The following is a 21,316-nucleotide window of genomic DNA, read 5'->3' as shown; positions in this document are numbered from 1 at the left end:
TTAAGAGTGTGAGAGTGTTGGCTGGCTCCTCCCTCTATGCCCCTCCTCCCAGACTCAGTCTAGAAACTGTGCGCGAGGAGACGGACATCTTTGAGAGAAGGATTTAACACAAATAGTGGTGAGATTCATACCAGCTCACATATACAAGGATCTCAAGCTAACTAGCTTGAAAAACTCAGCAACAGCTGAACAACCGTACTTAACCAATAACACAGTACTGCAGTACTGAACCAAGTAACCACTAAAGGATAATGAAGCGCTGAAACATTACTTACCAAGTAACAATGCCGTACATAACTAAACAAAGTTGTACTGAACCAGATAACGGTTGCAGGAAAACGAAGCGCTGGGCAGGCGCCCAGCATCTTCTACGGACTACGAGAAAATAAGATTTTACTTACCGGTAAATCTATTTCTCGTAGTCCGTAGAGGATGCTGGGACTCCGTAAGGACCATGGGGAATAGACGGGCTCTGCAGGAGATAGGGCACTTTAAGAAAGCTTTGGACTCTGGGTGTGCACTGGCTCCTCCCTCTATGCCCCTCCTCCAGACCTCAGTTAGGGAAACTGTGCCCAGAGGAGATGGACAGTACGAGGAAGGATTTTTGTAAATCTAAGGGCGAGATCCATACCAGCCACACCAATCACACCGTATAACTTGTGATACACTACCCAGTCAACAGTATGAACAACATCATAGCCTCGGTTCAACCGATAAACTATAACATAACCCTTATGTAAGCAACAACTATATAAAAGTCTTGCAGAAGAAGTCCGCACTTGGGACGGGCGCCCAGCATCCTCTACGGACTACGAGAAATAGATTTACCGGTAAGTAAAATCTTATTTTCTCTAACGTCCTTGAGGATGCTGGGAATCCGTAAGGACCATGGGGATTATACCAAAGCTCCCAAACGGGCGGGAGAGTGCGGATGACTCTGCAGCACCGATTGAGCAAACAGGAGGTCCTCCTCAGCCAGGGTATCAAACTTATAGAACTTTGCAAAGTTGTTAGACCCAGACCAAGTAGCTGCTCGGCACAACTGTAATGCCGGCGGCCCAAGAAGAGCCCACTTTCCTAGTGGAATGGGCCTTAACCGATTTAGGCAATGGCAAACCTGCCGTAGAATGTGCCTGCTGAATTGTGTTACAGATCCAGCGAGCAATAGTCTGCTTTGAAGTAGGAGCGCCAACCTTGTTGGCCGCATACAGAACAAACAGAGCTTCATTCTTCCTGATTCTAGCCGTTCTGGTCACATAAATCTTCAAAGCCCTGACCACATCCAGGGACTCGGAATCCTCCAAGTCCCGTGTAGCCACAGGCACGACAATAGGTTGGTTCACATGAAAAGATGAGACCACTTTTGGCAGAAAGTGAGGACGAGTCCTCAACTCTGCCCTATCCACGTGAAAAATCAAGTATGGGCTTTTATGTGATAAAGCCGCCAATTCTGAAACACGTCTTGCCGAAGCTAATGCCAACAACATGACCACTTTCCACTCCACAGTTTTGAGTGGTTCAAACCAAGGTGACTTGAGGAAACGTAACACCACGTTAAGATCCCAAGGCGCCACCGGAGGCACAAAGGGAGGCTAAATATGCAGCACACCCTTCACAACAGTCTGTACTTCAGGAAGAGAGGCTAGTTCTCTTTGAAAGAAAATGGATAAGGCCGAAATTTGGACCTTTATGGACCTTAATTTTAGGCCCAAAGTCACTCCTGTTTGAAGGAAGTGAAGTAGACGGCCCAAATGGAACTCCTCCGTAGGAGTAGCTCTGGCCTCACACCAAGAAACATATTTTCGCTATATACGGTGATAATGTTTCAACGTCACGTCTTTCCTAGCCTTCATCAGGGTAGGCATGACCTCCTCCGGAATCCCTTTTTCCGCTAGGATCCGGCGTTCAACTGCCATGCCGTCAAACGCAGCCGCGGTAAGTCTTGGAACAGACAGGGCCCCTGCCGCAGCAGGACCTGCCTTAGAGGAAGAGGCCACAGATCTTCTGTGAGCAACTCTTGCAGCTCCGGATACCAAGTCCTCCTTGGCCAATCTGGAACAATGAGGATTGTTCTGACCCTGCTTATTCTTATTATTCTCAACACTTTGGGTATGAGAGGAAGAGGAGGAAATACATAGACCGATCTGAACACCCAAGGTGTCACCAGAGCGTCTACTGCTACCGCCTGAGGGTCCCCTTTACCTGGCTCAATACCGTTTTAGCTTTTTGTTGAGACGGGATGCCATCATGTCTATTTGAGGCAGTCCACACCGACCCGTGATCTGTGCGAAGACTTCTTGATGAAGTCCCCACTCTCCCGGATACAGGTCGTGCCTGCTGAGGAAGTCCGCATACCAGTTGTCCACCCCCGGGATGAACACTGCTGATAGCGCGCTTACATGGCCTTCCGCCCAGCGTAGAATCCTGGTCGCTTCTGCCATGGCCACTCTGCTCCTCGTTCAGCCTTGGCGGTTTATATGAGCCACTGCCGTGACATTGTCTGACTGAATCAGAACCGTTTTTTCCAGCAGCAATTCCTCCGCTTGACGCAGGGCGTTGTATATGGCCCTCAACTCCAGGACGTTGATGTGGAGACAAGTCTCTAGATTTGACCAGAGACCTTGGAAATTTCTTCCCAGTGTGACTGCTCCCCAGCCTCGGAGGCTTGCGTCCGTGGTCACCAGGACCCAGTCCTGAATGCCGAACCTGCGACCCTCTAGTAGGTGAGCACTGTGCAGCCACCACAGGAGAGATACCCTGGTCCTGGGAGACAGGGTGATCCTTCGATGCATTTGTAAATGGGACCCGGACCACTTGTCCAAGGGGTCCCATTGAAAAGTCCTCGCATGGAACCTGCCGAAAGGGATGGCCTCGTATGAAGCCACCATCTTCCCCAGGACCCGCGTGCAATGATGCACTGAAACCGGTTTTGGTTTTAATAGATTCCTGACCAGGGCTATGAGCTCCTGAACCTTTTCGTTCGGAAGAAAAACCTTTTTCTGGTCTGTGTCTAGAATCAGGCCCAAAAAAGTCAGACGAGTTGTAGGGACTAGCTGGGACTTCGGTATATTGAGAATCCAGCCGTGTAACTGCAACGTCTTCATGGACAGAGACACGCTGTCCAGCAACTTCTCCAGAGATCTCGCCTTTATGAGGAGATCGTCCAAGTATGGGATAATTGTGACCCCCTGCCTGCGCAGGAGCACCATCATTTCCGCCATTACCTTGGTGAAAATTCTCGGGGCCGTGGAAAGCCCAAACGGCAACGTCTGAAATTGGTAGTGACAGTCCTGCACTGCAAATCTCAGGAACGCCTGATGAGGGGGAAATACCGGAACAAGAAGGTAAGCATCCTTTATGTCCAGGGATACCATCCAATCCCCCCCCTCCAGGCCGGCGATGACCGCCCTGAGTGATTCCATTTTGAACTTGAACCTCTTCAAGTACAGGTTCAGGGATTTTAGGTTTAAAATGGGTCTGACCCAACCGTCCGGTTTCGGGACCACAAACAGGGTTGAGTAATATCCCTCTCCTTGCTGGAGATGAGGAACTGTGACAATCACCTGTTGAATATACAATTTTTGGATTGCTGCCACCACTAGCTCCCTCTCTGACGGGGAAGCCGGCAGAGCCGATTTGAAAAACCGGCGAGGAGGAAAGTCTTCGAATTCCAGCCTGTATCCTTGAGAAACAATCTCTAATGCCCAGGGATCCACCTGCGAGTGAACCCAGACGTGGCTGAAAACCCGAAGACGAGCCCCCACTAGATCTGCCTCCCCCCGGGAAGCCCCAGCGTCATGCGGTGGACTTTGCAGACGCAGGGGAGGACTTCTGCTCTTGGGAACTAGCTGTGTGCAGCTTCTTTCCCCTGCCTTTCCCTCTGGCAACAAAGGACGATCCCCGTACCTTTTTGTTTTTACTGGAACGAAAGGACTGCATTTGATAATGAGGTGCCTTTTTTGTATGCTGCGGGGGGACATAAGGTAAGAAATTCGACTTACCAGCCGTAGCAGTAGAGACAAGGTCCGAGAGGCCGTCTCCAAACAACTCCTCCCCTTTGTAAGGCAAGGACTCCATATGCCGCTTTGAATCGGCGTCTCCCGTCCACTGTCGGTTCCACAAGAGCCGCCTAGCAGAAATAGACATAGCATTTATTCTGGAGCTTAATAAACAAATGTCTCTCTGAGCATCTCTCATATACAAGGCAGCATCTCTGATATGCTATATGGTCATTTGAATGGCATCCCTATCTAAGGTGTCAATCTCCGTAGATAAGGAATCTGCCCATGCCACAAACGCACTACAAACCCAGGCCGACGCCATAGCCGGTCTAGCAATAGTACCTGAATGAGTGTAAATGTGCTTCATGGTAATTTCCTGCCTGCGATCAGCAGGATCCTTGAGGGAAGCAGTATCCTGAGAAGGCAGTGCCACCTTTTTGGACAAGCGTGTCAGCGCCTTGTCTACTTTAGGCGAAGATTTCCATCGTATCCTATCCGTTTGTGGAAAAGGATACGCCATAAGAATCCTTTTGGGAACTTGTGGTCTCCTATCCGGAGATTCCCAAGCCTTTTCGCACAATTCACTCAGTTCAAATGAGGACGGAAAGGTGACCTCAGGCTTTTTCCCTTTATACGTGTGTACCCTCGTGTCAGGAACAGGGGGTTCCTCAGTAATATGTAAAACCTCTTTAATGGCAATAATCATGTACCGAATACCTTTTGCATCTTCATAATCGACACTAGAGTCAGTATCCGTGTCGGTATCTGTGTAATCGATCTGGGATATGGTGCGCTTCTGAGACCTCAAAGGGCCTGGCGCCACAGGGACATGCATGGACTGGCTACCTGACTGATCCCTAGCTTCAGCCTTGTCTAACCTTTAATGCAATAGATTGACATTTGCATTCAAGACATTCAGCATATCCACCCATTCCGGTGTCGGCGTTGCCGACGGCGACATGACATTCAAGCACTCCCCCTCCACATTAAGCGAGCCTTCCTCGTCAAACATGTCGACACACGCGTACCGACACACTTCACACACACAGGGAACCTCTTTTCTGAAGACAGTATCCCCTTCAAGGCCCTTTGGAGAGACAGAGAGAGAGTATGCCAGCACACACCCCAGCGCAATGACCCTGGAGACCAACACAAAATGTTTTTCCCCCAGCCGCGCTGTATAATATGTTATCCGCCAATTATGTGCTCCTCTCTTTTAAACACCCCTTCACCGTGTGTAAGCAGGGGAGAGTCCGGGGAGCTTCCTCTCAGCGGTGCTGTGGAGAGAAAATGGCGCTGGTGAGTGCTGAGGGAGAAGCCCCGCCCCCTCGGCGGCGGGCTTCTGTCCCGCTCAAACTTACTAAAAAATGGCGGGGGCTCTTCTATATACATGTACAGTGCCCACCTGTACATGTATATTGTCTTTTGCCATAATAGAGGTGACCAGAGTATGTGAGGTGTATGGGAGCAATGACGCACAGCTGCAGTGCTGTGCGTTACCTCAGTGAAGCAGAAGGCTTCTGCCGCCTGACGTCTTCTGACTTCGGTTCTTCTGGCTCTGTGAGGAGAACGGCGGCGCGGCTCTGGGGGTGGACGCCCAGTAAGAACCTGTGTTCACCCCCTCTGGAGCTAATGGTGTCCAGTAGCCGAGGAAGCAGAGCCTATCTTAGACAAGAAGGTCTGCCCCTCTCTCCTCAGTCCCTCGATGCAGGGAGCCTGTTGCCAGCAGTGCTCCCTGTAAAAAAGTAGAAAAAAATCCAAACAAAAATGCTTCTAGGCAGAGAACTCAGGAGAGCTCTCTGCAGTGCACCCATCCTGCTCTGGGCACAGTGTAAAACTGAGGTCTGGAGGAGTGCTCTATCTCCTGCGGAGCCCGTCTATTCCCCATAGTACTTATGGAGTCCCAGCATCCTCAAGGACGTTAGAGAAAAGGATTTACCGGTAGGTAATCAAAATCCTATTTTCTTTTACGTCCTAGAGGATGCTGGGGTCCACATTAGTACCATGGGGATCTACCAAAGCTCCCAGAACGGGAGGGAGAGCGCTGAGGCTCCCGCAAAACTGATTGGCCTCTGATGATCTGAAGTTCAGTCAAAGTATCGAACTTGTAGAACTTAGCAAACGTGTTCGACCCAGACCAAGTTGGCGCTCTGCAAAGTTGTAACGCAGAGACACCCTGGGCAGCCGCCCAGGAAGACCCCACCTTACGAGTAGAGTGGGCCTTAACAGATTTTGGGCACGGCAATCCTGCCGTAGAATAAGCGTGCTGGATAGTGAACCTAATCCAGCGAGATATATAGTCTGCTTTGAAGCAGGACACCCAATTTTCTTGGGATCATACAGGACAAACAAAGAGTCCGATTTCCTGTGATGAGCAGTCCTCTTCACATAGATTTTCAAAGCACTCACAACATCCAAGGACATTGACGAAATTGAGGAGTCAGTAGCCACTGGCACCACAATAGGTTGGTTGATATGAAACGCCAACACAACCTTTGGAAGAAACTGTTGACGTGTCCGGAGCTCGGCTCTATCTTCATGGAATATCAAGTAAGGGCTTTTACAGGACAATTCTGACATTCTAGCAGAAGCTAAGGCCAACAACGTGACAGCCTTCCATGTAAGAAATTTGACTTCAACCTCCTGTAGAGGCTCAAACCAGTCCGACTGGAGGAACGGCAACACCACGTTAAGGTCCCAAGGCGCCGTAGGCGGTACAAAGTGAGGTTGAATGTGCAGAACTCCCTTCAAAAAGGTCTGAACCTCAGGGAGGGCAGCCAATTATTTCTGGAAGAAAATGGACAGGGACGAAATCTGGACCTTCACAGATCCCAACCTCAGGCCCATATCCACACCTGCATGCAGGAAAAGGAGGAAACGTCCCAGTTGAAACTCCACCGTAGGAAACTTCTTGGACTCACACCAAGAGACATATTTCTTCCAAATACGATGGTAATGCTTTGACGTTACCCCTTTCTTAGGCTGTATCAGGGTAGGAATGACCTTCTTCGGAATGTCCTTCCGAGCTAGTGTCAGGCGCTCAACTTCCATGCCGTCAAACATAGACGCGGTAAGTCTTGATAGGCAAACGGCCCCTGATGCAGCAGGACCTCCCGAAGAGGAAGAGGCCTCGGCTCTTCCTGCAAGAGATTCAGAAGGTCCGCGTACCAAGCCCGCCTTGGCCAGTCTGGAGCAATGAGGATCGCTTGAACTCTTGTTCTCCTTACGAGCTTTAGAACTCTTGGAATGAGTGGAAGTGGTGGAAACACTTACACCGACTGAAACACCCACGTAGACACCAGGGCGTCCACTGCCACTGCTTGTGGGTCCCTCGACCTGGAACAATAGCGTCGAAGCTTCTTGTTGAGACGAGAGGCCATCATATCTATTTGGGGTAACCCCTAAAGGTCTGTTATTTCCTTGAACACCTCCGGATGGAGACCCAACTCCCCTGGATGGAGATCGTGTCAGCTGAGGAAGTCTGCTTCCCATTTGTCCACTCCCGGAATGAAGATTGCTGAGAGCGCCAACGCGTGTCTTTCTGCCCAGAGGATGATTTTCGTCACCTCTGACATTGCAGCTCTGCTCTTCGTTCCGCCCTGTCGGTTTATGTAAGCCACCGTCGTTACATTGTCAGACTGTACTTAAATGGCCCGATCTCTTAGAAGATGGGCCGCCTGAAGAAGACCGTTGTAGACGGCTCTTAGTTCCAGGAGGTTGATCGGCAGGCCGGCTTCCAGACTTGACCACCTTCCTTGGAAGGTTTACCCTTGAGTGACTGCGCCCCAGCTCCGAAGGCTAGCATCCGTGGTTAGAAGGACCCAATTCCTGAATCCCGAACCTGCGGCCCTCCAGAAGGTGATGCAATTGGAGCCACCAGAGGAGTGAAATCCTGGCATTTGGCGACAGACAAATTCTCTGGTGCATGTGGAGATGAGATCCTGACCAGGAGATCCAGTTGGAAGGCCCGAACATGGAACCTCCCGTACTGGAGAGCCTCGTAAGAGGCCACCATCTTTCCCAAAAGGCGAATGCATTGATGAACCGACACCCGGGCTGGCTTCAGGACATCCCGGACCATTGTTTGCGATACAAACGCCTTTTCCTGCGGAAGAAACTTCTGCACTTCTGTGTCAAGGATCATCCCCAGAAAAGACAACCTCTGGGTTGGTTCCAAATGTGATTTTGGAAGGTTCAGAATCCATCCGTGGAGTCTGAGTAGGTGGGTTGTGAGAACAGTGGACTGCAACAGCTTCTCCTTGGACGATGCCATTATCAGCAGATCGTCCAGATATGGAATGATGTTCACCCCTTGTTTGCGGAGGAGAATCATCATCATCTCTGCCATCACCTTGGTGAACACCCTCGGTGCAGTTGAGAGGCCGAATGGCAGGGCCTGGAACTGGAAATGATAGTCCAGTAATGCGAAATGGAGATAAGCGTGATGCGGCAGCCAAATCGGAATGTGGAGGTACGCATCCTTGATATCCAGGGATACCAGGAATTCCCCCTCTTCCAAACCTGATATCACCGCCCGGAGAGACTCCATTTTGAACTTTAACTTCTTTAGAAAGGGGTTTAGTGATTTTAGGTTCAAAATGGGCCTGACCGAACCATCCGGTTTCGGTACGACGAAAAGCTTCGAATAGTAACCTGTGGTTTGCAAATGAGGAGGAACTGGCACAATGACCTGTGCCTCCACCAACTTCTGGACAGCCTCTTGTAGGACAGTTCTGTCTGCCAGTAGAACTGACAAGCCTGATTTGAAAAATCGGTGAGGGGGGAGATTCTGAAATTCTAGCCTGTATCCCTGGGACACAATATCTATCACCCAGGGATCCAGGCCGGACAATAACCAGACGTGACTGAACTGTCCGAGTCTCGCTCCAACTGGCCCCACCTTCAGGTCCACTGCCATGCGGAGGACTTTGTTAAAACTCTTTCTGTGAGGTACACTGGGCTCCACAAGGAAAGACAAAGGGGTGTAGAGTAGGATCTTGATCCGAGGCACCAACAGGCTCAAAAGCTTTGAATGTTCCCAGAATGCATAGCGCCGCCTCCTCTATAACCCCGCCTCCCTGCACAGGAGCTCAGTTTTTAGTTAACCAGCTCAATGCAGTAGCAGGAAAAGAGACGTCAACGGTTACTAGCCACATACACCACATTCTCACGAAAGGAGAAGTGTCAGCGGCTAATGCCATACCAACCCAAAGAAGCTAAGTGCGTCAGGGTGGGCGCCTTGTGGAGCCCAGTGTACCTCGCAGAAAGAGTTTCAACAAAGGTAAGTTCTTACCATAAAACTCGTTTTCTGCTGCGGGGTACACTGGGCTCCACAAGAAAAGACAGGGGATGTCCTAAAGCAGTTCCTTATGGGAGGGGACGCACTGTAGCGGGCACAAGAACCCGGCGTCCAAAGGAAGCATCCTGGGAAGCGGCAGTATCGAAGGCATAGAACCTTATGAACGTGTTCACTGAAGACCACGTAGCCGCCTTGCACAATTGTTCAAGGGTCGCACCACAAACGGAGACTCTTGTAACGCCTCCAAAACCACAGACAAGTCCCAAGGAGTCACAGGCGGGACATAAGGAGGTTGGATACGCAACACACCCTGAGTAAAGGTATGCACATCAGGTAAGTTCGCAATCTTTCTCTGAAACCACACCGACAAGGCAGAAATTTGAACCTTGAGGGAGGCCAGACGCAGGCCAAAGTCCAGGCCCTGCTGAAGAAAGGCCAACGACTTGGCTGTACTAAACTTGGAAGCGTCATAATCGTTAGATGCGCACCAAACAAAGTAAGAATGCCAGACCCTATAGTAAATCCGAGCAGAAGCCGGTTTCCGGGCCCGCAACATAGTTTGAATGTCCGCCTCAGAAAACCCTTTAGCCCTTAAGACGGAAGCTTCAAGAGCCACGCCGTCAAAGACAGCCGGGCTAGGTCCTGGTAGACACAGGGGCCCTCAACGAGGAGGTCTGGGCGTTGCGGAAGTAGAATTGGACGCTCTGACGAAAGGCCCTGCAGGTCTGAGAACCAGTGCCGTCTGGGCCACGCTGGAGCTATGAGAAGCAGAATTCCTCTTTCTTGCTTGAACTTCCGAATTATCCTGGGCAGGAGTGACACCGGAGGGAACACGTACGGCAGTCGAAACCTCCACGTCACCGCCAGCGCATCCACGAATGCTGCTTGAGGATGCCTCGTCCTTGTTCCGAAGACCGGAACCTTGTGATTGTGTCGAGACGCCATCAGATCTACGTCTGGAAGGCCCCACTTTTCCACTAGGAGTTGAAACACTTCTGGATGGAGGCCCCACTCTCCGGCGTGTACGTCCTGACGACTGAGAAAGTCTGCTTCCCAATTCAGGACTCCCGGAATGAATACTGCCGATATGGCCGGTAGATGGCGTTCCGCCCAATGTAGAATCCGTGAGACTTCCTTCATTGCCAAACGGCTTCGAGTGCCGCCTTGATGATTTATGTAAGCCACTGTGGTGGCGTTGTCCGACTGTACTTGAACAGGACGGTTCTGAATCAAATGCTGGGCCAGGTTCAACGCATTGAAGACCGCCCGCAATTCCAGTATGTTGATCGAGAGGAGAGATTCCTCCTTGGTCCACCGACCCTGAAGGGAGTGTTGCTCCATCACCGCTCCCCAACCTCTGAGACTGGCATCTGTCGTCAACAGGACCCATTCGGATATCCAGAAGGGACGGCCCCTGCACAATTGTTGGTCCTGGAGCCACCGGTGCAGCGACAGACGGACCTCCGGAGTCAGTAAGATCTTGTGAGACCTGATCCGGTGAGGCAGGCCATCCCACTTGGCTACAATCGGCCTCTGGAGGGGCGAGAATGAAATTGAGCATACTCCACCATGTCGAATGCTGATACCATGAGGCCCAGCACCTGCATTGCCGAATGTATCGATACTTGCGGACGAGAAAGGAAGCAACGAATCCTCTCCTGAGGCTTCAGGACTTTCTCCTGAGACAAGAACAACCGCTGATTTTGAGTGTCCAAAAGCGCTCCTAGGTGCACCATGCTCTGAGCAAGGACCAGGGAGGATTTCTTCCAGTTGATGAGCCACCCGTGGGCTTGTAGAAACCAGACAGTCATATCCAGATGACATATCCAGATGACGTAGGAGAATTTCTTGGGAATTTGCCAGGATTAACAAGTCGTCCAGATACGGCAGTATCCTGACCCCTTGACGGCAGAGTACCATCGTCATCACCGCCATAACTTTGGTGAAGACTCGCGGAGCCGTAGTTAAACCAAAAGGTAACGCACGAAACTGGTAATGGAGGTTGCCAATCGCAAACCTCAGGTATTGCTGATGTGACGCTGCTATAGGAATATGCAGGTAAGCATCCTGTATGTCCAGGGAGACCATGTAGTCCCCAGGTTCCAAGGCCAGAACTATAGAGCGAAGGGTTTCCATACGGAACTTGGAAACTTTCACAAACCTGTTCAATGCCTTGAGGTTGAGAATGGGCCGGGAGGACCCATTCGGTTTCGGGACTAGAAACAGCCGAAAGGACTGTGATGCTGATGAAGAGAAGGATTTCTTCGGAGCAGGTGCAGCTGGGGGAAGGAACGCAGACTTACCCGCTGTAGCCGTGGATATCCACGCATCCAAAGCTTCCACAAAGAGAGCCTGACCTGTGTAGGGTAGGGGGGACTCCACTTTTCCTGGATTCCGCGTTGGCCGACCACTGGCGCAGCCACAGTCCACGACGAGCTGAAACAGACATGGAAGAGATCCTCGCAGCCATGGAACCCAGGTCTTTCATGGATTCTACCATAAAACCTGCTGAATCGTGAATGTTACGCAAAAACAATTCAACATCACCCTTACCCATCTTATCCAAATTCTCAAGTAACGTGCCTGACCACTTTCCTATAGCTTTTGCAAGCCATGCACTAGCAATAGTGGGACGTAATATGGCCCTCAAAGCGGTGTACATTGATTTAAGTGTATTATCAATTTTACAATGAGCCGGCTCCTTTAAGGCGGTAGATCCTGGAACAGGTAAAAACACCTTTTTTGAGAGTCTGGACACAGATGCGTCAACAATTGGCGGGTTTTCCCATTTTTTCTATCCTCCTCAGGGAAAGGGAACGCCACCTGGACCCTTATAGGGATCAGGAATTTTCTCTCAGAGTTTTCCCATGCTTTCTCAAATATAGCATTTAATTCCTTTGACGCAGGGAAGGTTAGCGTGGCTTTCTTTTTTTCAGTGAAAAAAGCCTCCTCAACCTGCTCAGGTGTGGTATCATTAATATTCAACACATCCCAGATAGCCTCTATCAGCAATTGCACCCTCTTTGCAAGAGAGGCAGACCCCCACAACACATCCCCATTACAGTCTGTGGTGTCAGAATCGGTATCCGTGTCATCTTGCATGACATGAACAAGCGAACGTTTGTGGCGGTATATAGCGGAGCGTCCTTAGGTACCAGAATCGGGTCATACTGCCATAGAGTTCTGTAATACCTGGGTTGCAGATTCATTACTTGCAACCCTATCATTACCCGGCGCACACTGTTCCTGGCTGTCGCAGCCAACAGCCAAGTATTGTGCATACATAAAACAGTTTTTTTTCCTCAATGCGACAATGGCTGCCGCTGAGGGATTGCTGACTGGCACGTGTGCTATCTATGCAAGCGCCGGTCAGAGCAGCAGAAGAGGGAGGGAGCACGTCAGACGACAGGTAACGTAACTCTTCCTCTTGGGCAAAGTAGGCATTCATATGTTCTGCCATTACAGGAACCTGCTTCGCTGCGCTAAAAGGGCAAAGCAGGTCCTATCACATAACGGCTCATGTAGCCCATATAATACATCTCCCCCCAAATGTTGCATACAATAACGGTACAGCTTTTTTTTTTTTTTTATATATATATTGAACAAAGCACTTCGCAGTAAAAGTTGCTATCCAATTACAATATTAAAAGCATTAAGGATGAGCATTTATAATGTAACAATTATATTAGGACCATGCTCTGTGATGAGATCATGAGTGGATGTTGTGGATTTGTGTCAATTCATCTGCCAAGAAATAGTACTCAAACATATTTATTGATTTATTACAAAGAATTTAATTACTCAATGCTGGAAAAGGAATATGTAATCATTCACCTTAGTCCATGCCCCACTTACAGTCTAAATTCCCTAACACATGCGCACATTAAAATCCAATTCACCAGTATGTTTGGACTGTGGAAGAAAACCAGAGCACCCATAAGCCACACATACACGGTTGAAACATACAAACTCCACTCATACAGAGATGTTATAGAATTCAAACCCATAGTCCGACAGATCTTAAGGTGTGTACACACGGAGCGATATGGCTCAACGATTTTGACTATATAGTCAAAATCGCTAAGAAAGTTAGTGCATATCGCTCCGTGTGTACACAGCGAGCGATAGCGATGCGCGTCCCCCGCCATGTCGCTATCGCTAGGAAAAACAGACTGTGCAGGCAAGTCAATTTTGACTGTCGCTGGAAAAGTAAAAGCATCCGCCTATTTAAATGAGTTAATCAAAATCGCCCATAGCCAAAATCGCTTGCACACTTAGGGGTGTATTCAATAGGAGTCTGAAACTGCCGTCTTGTCGGAAAGACGGCAGTTTCCGACTGGAATAGGTCGGAAGGTGTTCCGACCTATTCAATACGTGCAAATTTTTTCCGACTTGTCAGAATGCTGTCAGAAAGCAGGTGGATCGGCGGAATACCAGCCGATCCGCCTGCTGCTGTCGGAAACGGGGCCAAATCAGACAGGTTTTTGCCCCCTTTCAGACAAACTCAACCTGACTTGAAGATAAGTAGGATTGAGGTGAGAAGACGGGGAGCGGTCCGGCGGGCTACGGGGAGCGGAGATGAGAGGTACCTTGACGGCCATCCCCCGGCCAGGCATCTCTCTCTCTGCAGTGCCTCCCCCGCCGCCGCAGACATCACCCCCGCTGCCAGCTCCGGCCGCCAATCTCAGCTCCCCCGCCGGCTGCCACACTGTTCCCCCCCGCCGCTGCTGTCAGTGCACCCGGCAGGACAAGACACAGGGAACGGCCAAATCGGACTGTCGGATTTGGCCTCTCTTTGAATAGGGGTTGTCGGGTCCATTCCAACAACTGCTTGTCAGAATGGACCCGACTCTTATTGAATATACCCCTAAGTCAAAATCGCTGGTAAAGATAGTCAAAGTCACCTACTGCCAGTTCAAGGGGAATCGCTCAGACAAAAATCGCTCATAGTCAAAATCGCTCAGTGTGTATGGATCTTAAAGCTACAGGTATCCATTTAATTTGCCGGCTGTCGGGATCCCGGCAATCAGGACACAGACACCGGAATCCCGGCACTACAGGACTATTCCCACTCGTGGGTGTCCACGACACCCAAAGAGAGGGAATAGATCCAGTGGCAAGTGCAGCATGCCCGCAAGGTGACTCTTTGCTCGCCCCGCTGCCGGGATACTGGCGGCCGGGATGCCACTGTCGGTATATTGACATCTGCATCCCGGCCGCCGGTAAATCTTACTGAATTTAGGCAACAAATATACATTTTTTCCCCCAAAGAATTTAAAACAAAAAAAGCCACATATGATAAAGCCAGTTTTCAGCAGAATCTATTTCCATAAGCAAGATGGTCTTAAATTTGGAAGATCCACAAAGTATGATGTTTTTATCCTCTCAACGTGCATGTAGTAGATTTATATATTTTTTTAATAAAAATTCAACTACAAGTTATTGAAAGATAATAAAATCTTAAATTCTATTTAATCACTGAAATACAGACAGACAATGACACTGAAGCTGGACATACACTATATAATTATCTGGCAGATCATCCACCAGATCTGCCTGGTCAGAATGAAAATCCGGTAATGGATGAGAGCAAATGACAATTTGTGCCCAAACACTGGAAAATTGACAAAAGTGGTCATTCAGCCAAATTGGTTAAATATGTGATTTAATCAATTTTTACAAACACAGGTTGTCCATATTCCAGTGTTTGGGAACAAATGGTCAATTGTCATTTGCTTTCATCCATTCAATATATAAGGAAAGGAGCGCGTGTAATATGTAATGCTTATTTATGAACGATCATACCTGTGGAAAAAATGTTTTGTTAGTATAATGTAAACAGGCGATAGAGTACAGCTTTTTTTGCAACAGGGGTTTCCGATGGTCCCGGTTATATATTATTTGCGGCAGCAAGACTTCACTGTCTCTGCCTTCCCTACCTGTATTGCCAGCTTCAGCGGCCTTTGATTCTCTCTAGCATGAGCGGCTGCAACGCCGGCTTTAGCAGCTTTTGATGTTTTCCGGCTCGTTCCCCAGTGCGGCTTGCGACTTCAGGGAGCACTGATGTGATCGTCACTTTTGCCTTTCTGTACTCAGTCTCTCCAACGCGTTTCAGGCTGCGGCACCCTTTGTCAAGGATGTGGATTGTTAAAACTGGTCTCTTTATTCTTAAAAAAAAAAAAATCTTATTTCTTCATTAACACAGGAAATGTAAAACCCTATGAGCGAACGCTGTCCTTGTTTGACCATTTATAAGCCTGGAGCAGCTGACTGTACAGATGGGTCTTGTCGTGAACTGGGTCCAAGCTGAGTAAGCCGCTGTTATGGAGTGGGTGGTTCTCAGTTGGTTTCCCAACTAAGTTGATGAGATGTTCCAGTTCACTCAGTTTCCCTTGCTCCGCTGTGCTTACCTACCCGCGTTATCTGGTCCTGGTGCCTTTTAGCTAAAGGAGACCCCTGGATTCTAGGCAAGGAAGGATAAAGCAAGACCGGGTAAGGTAAGCTGGAGCTGTCTGAAAGTACTTCCAGGCTAGATCTCACATGCACAAGCAGGAACTCAAGTGAAAGGTAATGAACACAGGATTCTGGCAGGACAGGGTACACAGGATTCTAACTGGACTGGGGATCACCAGTAATGTAATAGCACCAATTGCACAGGTATCAGAAACAACCCTAGGACAGGGAACAGACACAGGTACAAACAGGAACTTGGAGCTATAACCGGACAGTTAGAATACTTTAAGAATAAAGAGACCAGTTTTAACAATCAACATCCTTGACAAAGGGTGCCCCAGCACGAAACGCGTTGGAGAGACTGAGTACAGAGAGACTGAGTACAGAGAGACGAAAATGACGATCACATCAGGGCTCCCTGAAGCCGCATGGGGGAACCAGCCGGAAAACATCAAAAGCCGGCGTTGCAGCAGCTCATGCTGGAGAGAATCAAAAGCCGCTGAAGCTGGCAATACAGGTGGGGAAAGTGAAGTCTTGCAACCGCAAATACTATATAACACAGACCATCGGAACCCCTTGTGCAAAAAAACAACAACTATACTCTAGCTCTTTAAAACTTTTCAGAAAAGAGCTGTTTACATTATACTAACCAAAAAATTCTCACAGGTATGAGCATTCATAAATAAGCATTACATATTACAAGCGCTCTTTTCCTTATATATTGAATTGTTTATTATTGTTTCGGAGCAGCTAACATACTTCTAAATATACATAGAGCGGTATTACTTTATATTTTAAAATGCTTTCATCCATTACTGGATTTTCATTCTGACCAGACAGATCTGGCATTTGATCTGCCAGATAATTGTATAGTGTATGCCCAGCTTAAACCGTAGGTTCTCAAAACTTGGTCCTCAGGATCCCAAACTGCATGTTTCCCAGGTCTCCTTATAAAATCAAAGTATAACACAAGTGAACTAATTACCTTCATCTGTGTAAGTGACTAATGACCAGTGCACCTGCTGAGTGACCTGGAACACATGAATTGTTTGAAGTCCTGACGACTGAGTTTGGAAACCACTGCACTACCTAAATCAGAACTGTTGCATATATGACTTCAGAGCAGATACTTGTTAATACAAAATCACCTTTTATGTGGCTCTTGAATCCAGGAAATGGAGTGAAAACGGCATCTGTTCTGGCACAACTATTCTCTGCAAGAAAGAAGCTTCATTTACGAAATGCTGCCAAAATACAGGAATTCAAGAAAGGTTTAAAACCGATTTAATGCCAATTCACATAAAAGGATGGCTGGAATCACATTTTGTATGAAGTGCAACACTGTTAACTAACATTAATAAAAAACAGCACTGTCCTACTATACTATATACAGTGTTATGTTGTTTTTTTATATGTACTTGAAACTATGAAAAAAAAAGTTTTAGTAATTTAATTTCTTATACCTATTTTTTCACCTTTTAGAAGTTTTAAAAATATTTTTATTTTCAATTGCGGGTCATTCAGTGTCAAATCAACACACTGGTTTACTTCCCCAGCTCAGATTTTTTTTATAAAACTTGGTATATGGATAGTATATATGTAGTCTAAGAAAAATTACAAAAATAAGAATTTACTTACCGATAATTCTATTTCTCGTAGTCCGTAGTGGATGCTGGGAACTCTGTAAGGACCATGGGGAATAGCGGCTCCGCAGGAGACTGGGCACATCTAAAGAAAGCTTTAGGACTATCTGGTGTGCACTGGCTCCTCCCCCTATGACCCTCCTCCAAGCCTCAGTTAGAATACGGTGCCCGGACGAGCGTACACAATAAGGAAGGATTTTGAATCCCGGGTAAGACTCATACCAGCCACACCAATCACACCGTACAACTTGTGATATGAAACCCAGTTAACAGCATGATAACAGAGGAGCCTCTGAATAGATGGCTCACAACAAGAACCCGATTAGTTAACAATAACTATGTACAAGTATTGCAGACAATCCGCACTTGGGATGGGCGCCCAGCATCCACTACGGACTACGAGAAATAGAATTATCGGTAAGTAAATTCTTATTTTCTCTGACGTCCTAGTGGATGCTGGGAACTCCGTAAGGACCATGGGGATTATACCAAAGCTCCCAAACGGGCGGGAGAGTGCGGATGACTCTGCAGCACCGAATGAGAGAACTCCAGGTCCTCCTCAGCCAGGGTATCAAATTCGTAGAATTTTGCAAACGTGTTTGCCCCTGACCAAGTAGCTGCTCGGCAAAATTGTAAAGCCGAGACCCCTCGGGCAGCCGCCCAAGATGAGCCCACCGTCCTTGTGGAATGGGCTTTTATTGATTTAGGCTGCGGTAATCCTACCGCAGAATGCGCCAGCTGAATAGTGCTACAAATCCAGCGCGCAATAGACTGCTTAGAAGCAGGAGCACCCAGCTGGTTGGGTGCCATCAGGATAAACAGCGAGTCAGTTTTCCTGACTCCAGCCGTCCTGGAAAAATACAATTTTCAGGGCCCTGACTACGTCCAGCAACTTGGAATCCTCCAAGTCCCCAGTAGCCGCAGGCACCACAATAGGTTGGTTCAAGTGAAAACCTGAGACCACCTTCGGGAGAAAATGAGGACGAGTCCTCAACTCTGCCCTATCCATACAGAAAATCAGATAAGGCCTTTTACATGACAAAGCCGCCAATTCTGACACACGCCTGGCCAAGGCCAACAGCATGACCACTTTCCACGCGAGATACTTTAGCTCCATGGTTTTAAGTGGCTCAACCAATGCGACTTTAGGAAATCCAACACCACGTCGAGATCCAAAAAAGTGCCACAGGAGGCACAAAAGGAGGCTGAATATGTAGTACTCCTTTAACCAAAGTCTGAACTTCAGGCAGTGAAGCCAGTTCTTTCTGGAAGAAAATCGACAGAGCCGAAATCTGGCCCTTGATGGACCCCAATTTGAGGCCCAAACGTCACCCCTGCTTGCAGGAAGTGCAGGAATCGACATAGTTGAAATTCCTGCGTCGGGGCCTTCATGGCCTCCCACCAAGCAACAAATTTTCGCCAAACGCGGCGATAATGTCTTGCGGTGACATCCTTCCTGGCAATGATCAGGGTAGGGATGACTTCCTTCGGAATACCCTTTTCCTTTAGGATCCGGTGTTCTACCGCCATGCCGTCAAACGCAGCCGCGGTAAGTCTTGGAACAGATAGGGTCCCTGCTGCAGCAGGTCTTGTCTGAGCGGCAGAGGCCAAGGGTCCTCTGCCAGCATCTCTTGAAGTTCCGGGTACCAAGCTCTTCATGGCCAATCCGGAACCCAGAGTATGGTTTTCACTCCTCGCCTTCTTATTATTCTCAGTACCTTGGGTATGAAAGGTAGAGGAGGAGACACATAAACCGACTGGTACACCCACGGTGTCACTAGAGCGTCCCCAGCGATCGCCTGAGGGTCCCTTGACATGGCGCAATATCTTTTCAACTTCTTGTTGAGGCGGGACGCCATCATGTCCACCCGTGGTCATTCCCAACGGTTTACCCGCATTTGGAAAACTTCTGGATGAAGTCCCCATTCTCCTGGGTGTAGGTCGCCCATCGGAGAATCCTTGTGGCTTCTGCCATCGCCATCCTGCTTCTTGTGCCGCCCTGTCTGTTTACATGGGCGACCGCCGTGATGTCGTCTGATTGGATCAGTACCGGCTGGTTCTGAAGCAGGGGCCTTGCTTGGCTTAGGGCATTGTAAATGGCCCTTAGCTGCAGAATATTTATGTGAAGCGAAATCTCCTTGGAAATTTCTTCCCTGTGTGACTGCACCCCAGCCCCGAAGGCTGGCATCCGTGGTCACCAGGACCCAGTCCTGTATTCCGAATCTGCGGCCCACTAGTAGATGAGCCCTCTGCAGCCACCACAGCAGCGACACCCTGTTTCTTGCTGACAGGGTTATCCGCTGTTGTATCTGTACATGGGACCCGGACCATTAGTCCCACTGGAACGTCCTTGCGTGGAGTCTTCCGAATGGAATTATGCTTCGTACGAAGCTACCATTTTTCCCAGGACTCGTGTGCATTGATGTACCGACACCTGTCCTGGTTTTAGGATGTCTCTGACTAGAGATGACAACTCCTCGGCTTTTTCCACTGGAAGAAACTCTTTTCTGGTCTGCGTTCAGAAACATTCCCAGGAACAGAAGACGTGTCGTCGGGACCAGCTGTGACTTTGGAATATTGAGAATCCAGTCGTGCTGTTGTAGCACTTCCCGAGAGAGTGCTACCCCCACTACCAACTGTTCTTTGGACCTCGCCTTTATCAGGAGATCGTCCAAGTACGGGATAATAAAAACTTCCTTCTTGCGAAGGAGTATCATCACTTCGGCCATTACCTAGGTAAAGACCTTCGGTGCCGTGGACAACTCCAACGGCCGCATCTGGAACTGATAGTGACAGTCCTGTACCACATATCTGAGGTACTCCTGGTGAGGGGGGTAAATGGGGACATGCAGGTACGCATCCTTGATGTCCAGGGAGACCCTGTAATCCCCCTCGTCCAGGCTCGTAATAACCGCCCTGAGCGATTCCATCTTGAACTTGAATCTTCTGATATAAAAGTTCAAGTATTTTAATTTCAAGATGGGTCTCACCGAACCGTTGCGGTACCACAACCACTGTGGAATAGTAACCCCTTCCTTGCTGAAGGAGGGGCACCTTGACAATCACTTGTTGTGATTATAGTGTTGAATATCCACCAACACCGTCTCCCTGGCAGAGGGAGGTGCCGGTAAGGCAGATTTTAGGAAACGGCGGGGGGAAGAACGTCTCGAACTCCAGCCTGTACCCCTGAGATACTACTTGAAGGACCCAGGGATCCATGTGAGAGAGCCCACTGTCCGCTGAAATATCTGAGACGGGCCCCCACTGTACCCGGGTCCGCCTGAGCAGCCCCAGCACCATGCTGTGGACCTACCGGACGCAGGGAGGACTTCTGCTCTTGGGAACTAGCTGTGTGTTGCAGCTTTTTCCTCTACCTTTGCCTCTCGGCAGAAAGGATGAGCCTCTAGCCCTCTTGCTTTTCTGGGGCCGAAAGGACTGTACTTGATGATACGGTGCTTTCTTTTGTTGTGGGGTAGCCTGTGGCAAAAAAATAAATTTCCCAGCAGTAGCTGTGGAAACGAGGTCTGAAAAACTATCCCCAAACAGTTTTACCCCCTTATAGGGCAACTTCCATGTGCCGATTCGAGTCGGCATCGCCTGACCATTGCCAAGTCCATAACCCCCGTCTGGCGGCAATGGACCTAGCGCTTATTTTTGATGCCAGCCGGCAAATATCCCTCTGTGCATCACGCATGTATAAGACCACGTCTTTTATATGCTCTATTTTCAGCAAAATATTGTCCCTATCCATAGTTATTTTCCGACAGGGAATCTGACCACGCAGCGGGAGCACTGCACATCCATGCCGAAGCAACGGCTGGTCGCAATATAATGCCCTAGTGTGTGACCATATCTTATAGGGTAACCTCCTGCTTTCTATCAGCAGGTTCCTTCAGGGCGGCCGTACCCGGAGACGGTAG

General features: G+C 48.9%; 1 protein-coding gene across 1 annotated transcript in view; it reads right to left on the bottom strand.

The window, feature by feature from the left end:
* MBIP (MAP3K12 binding inhibitory protein 1) overlaps positions 1-21,316 on the bottom strand; it is an 83,947-nt gene that overhangs the window by 28,010 nt on the left and 34,621 nt on the right. Inside the window, exon 3 of the mRNA XM_063947855.1 lies at positions 16,902-16,967. Coding sequence (XP_063803925.1) covers positions 16,902-16,967 — 66 coding nt within the window. The remainder of the gene's footprint in view (positions 1-16,901; positions 16,968-21,316) is intronic.

The sequence above is a fragment of the Pseudophryne corroboree genome, chromosome 12 (assembly GCF_028390025.1).
Source record: "Pseudophryne corroboree isolate aPseCor3 chromosome 12, aPseCor3.hap2, whole genome shotgun sequence".
NCBI classification, from domain to species: Eukaryota; Metazoa; Chordata; class Amphibia; order Anura; family Myobatrachidae; genus Pseudophryne; species Pseudophryne corroboree.
This window is presented reverse-complemented; position numbering and strand designations above follow the sequence as displayed.